Source organism: Antrostomus carolinensis, unplaced genomic scaffold (genome assembly GCF_000700745.2).
Source record: "Antrostomus carolinensis isolate BGI_N321 unplaced genomic scaffold, ASM70074v2 scaffold48720, whole genome shotgun sequence".
Lineage (NCBI taxonomy): Eukaryota > Metazoa > Chordata > Aves > Caprimulgiformes > Caprimulgidae > Antrostomus > Antrostomus carolinensis.
In genome coordinates, this window is record NW_010290052.1 from 1 (window position 1) to 2512 (window position 2512).

The window sequence follows — 2512 nt, forward strand, 5'->3', positions numbered from 1 at the left end:
TCTTCCGTGCTGCTCCTCCCCGGCACCCAGCAGCCTCCCTGCTTTGCACATCCCCTGCACCACATCTTGGGTGCCAGGGGCCCACCCAGGGGTGGGCATTGCTGTGGGTGAGGTTCCAGGCTCTCCTGCTGTGAGCTCTGGCTCCTGAGCTCTCTGGGTGCCAGGGCACCCTGCCTGCTGCCCCGCAGGGCCATGCTCCCTGCCCTTCCTCAGCCAGACCTTGCCATGAAGAAGGCAGAGTCTGCTGGATGGTGACCAAAGCTGCTGCGTCCCAGCACTGCGGGGCTCTGCCCAGCCTGCTGTCAGCTCTAAGTCCCACAAAGCCAGTCCTGGCTGCTGCACGTTGGCAGGATGAAGTGTGCTGATCAGCATAACCTGCTGCCCCCACCCTGATTTCACAAAGTCCTTGTTGAGGGAAATGTCCTTCCTCTTCTTTCTTGTGGCCATCCAAACGTGCTTGCAGCTGTGTCAGTGTTTGCTGCGGATCCTGGAGCTTCCTCAGGACTTGCTGTTGGCTCCTTGTGTTACAAAACCTTTATGGACCTGCTGGGAGGGATAAGGGGGGTGTCGCTTTGCTGCTGCTTGCACCTCAGTTTTGGGAAAGGTGGGGAGATTAACTTCTGGCTCTCACCATGGGTTTCAAGGACTTATTTTTCTGTCATCCCTCACTGTCACTGCTGCTTCTGAAACACAGCACTGAAAGCACCCTAGATGCACGGAGCCAGGACTTGCAGTGACTTGTGCAATTACCTGGGACGGTGATCACTGCCGTGCTCCTGAGTGCAAAATGGCTGGTTCCACCGGCTTCCTGCCAGCTGACTCACAGCGGGGCACCCATGGCTCTGGAAATCCGGTTTGGTTTCGATGTTCCTCTGCCTCGGTTGTGCCTGATGACGCATCCAAATCCTTGGCAACAGCAGGGCTGAGGCAGTGAATATTTTGGTTCTTGCTGAAAGGGCTGCAGTCTCTGGGATGCCTCACCTGGAGGGAGCGAGGCTGCAGAGCCCACCTCAGCCTCTTCCCCTGAGGGACCTGAGGCTGCCTTGGGCTGGGGGATCCTCCCACTTCAGCCCTTCAGTTCAGTTAAGTGCAGCTAATGCTTCCTCCTCCAGAGCTAATTTAGGGAAGCTGAGCCTCGGAATGTGGCAACCATTCACTGCTGCAAATCCCCCCATTGCTGGGCACCTCAGTGCCATCACCTCTTCAGCACCTTGTGCCTGGGTGATGCTCTGTGATCTCAGCCTGCAGCCCTGGTATTGGACTGGCAACAGGGGCTGCAGCAGCTGCTGTGGGGCTCCAGCCCTTCAGCTGAGTGGTTGTTTGGGCAATGAAGAAGATGCTCACTGGGTGCTTCCCAGGGCTGTAGGTGGGTGCAGTCCATGGGACATGCTGGCCTGGTGTCCCTGGCTCCAGCAGATGGGTCTCCATCTCGCCGGGCCCCAGAGGTGGGCAGTGCAGCGATGGGAGGCAGAGCACCAGTTCTGACTGGAATGAACACAAGGCACCCAGGCTGTAGGGCAGTGTGGACTGGGGCCTGGGCTACCCTTCCCGGGCTGCGCACCTCACCACCTGCAGCGATTGCATTTGTGGCCCTGGCTGGGCTCTGACCCTGCCTCCCCCTCCCCAGCGCGAGTGCATCTCCGTCCACGTCGGCCAGGCCGGCGTCCAGATGGGCAACACCTGCTGGGAGCTGTACTGCCTGGAGCACGGCATCCAGCCCGACGGGCAGATGCCCAGCGACAAAACCATCGGCGGAGGGGACGACTCCTTCACCACCTTCTTCTGTGAGACTGGGGCTGGGAAGCATGTCCCACGGGCCATCTTTGTGGACCTGGAACCCACGGTGATCGGTGAGTGCAGCACAGTTGGGCAGTGACGGTGATCACTGTCTTCAGGAACAACCCACTGCCAGACATTCCCCAGAGGGGCTTCTGCCCCCTTTCCCCAGGGCCAGCTAGGAAATCCCTGACGTTGTGCTAACCTCTCCTAGATGAGGTTCGGGGAGGAGTCTATCGCCAGCTCTTCCACCCTGAACAGATGATCACTGGCAAGGAGGATGCTGCCAACAACTACGCCCGCGGGCACTACACCATTGGCAAAGAGATCATTGACCAAGTGCTGGACAGGATCCGGAAGCTGGTAGGTGACCACAGAGGGGGGATATATGACCCTGGGCTCCGGCATCCTGCTGGGGGTGGGAACATGGGGTGAGCTCTGCTGTGCCCTGGGAGGCATGTGTGGCTGCCTAAGCAAAAGTTGAAACTCCCCTCCAGAAAAGCCTGTGCTTGTAGGCGTCTCAGTTGGATCTCTCCACAGGCTGACCAGTGCACGGGACTCCAGGGCTTCCTCGTGTTTCGCAGTTTCGGAGGAGGAACTGGCTCTGGATTCACCTCCCTGTTGATGGAGCGACTCTCCGTTGATTATGGCAAGAAGTCTAAGCTGGAGTTCTCCATCTATCCTGCGCCACAGGTCTCCACTGCGGTGGTGGAGCCCTACAACTCCATCCTCACCA

General features: G+C 59.0%; 1 protein-coding gene across 1 annotated transcript; it reads left to right on the forward strand.

Moving 5' to 3' along the window:
* Positions 1 to 1621: 1621 nt before the first annotated feature.
* LOC104520023 (tubulin alpha-5 chain) lies at positions 1622 to 2508 on the forward strand (the record flags this gene model as incomplete). The annotated part of the gene is made up of 3 exons (XM_010172139.1): positions 1622 to 1850; positions 1991 to 2139; positions 2317 to 2508. Coding segments are annotated over exons 1-3 (522 nt in total), but the record flags the coding sequence as incomplete, so codon positions are not given.
* Positions 2509 to 2512: the final 4 nt, after the last annotated feature.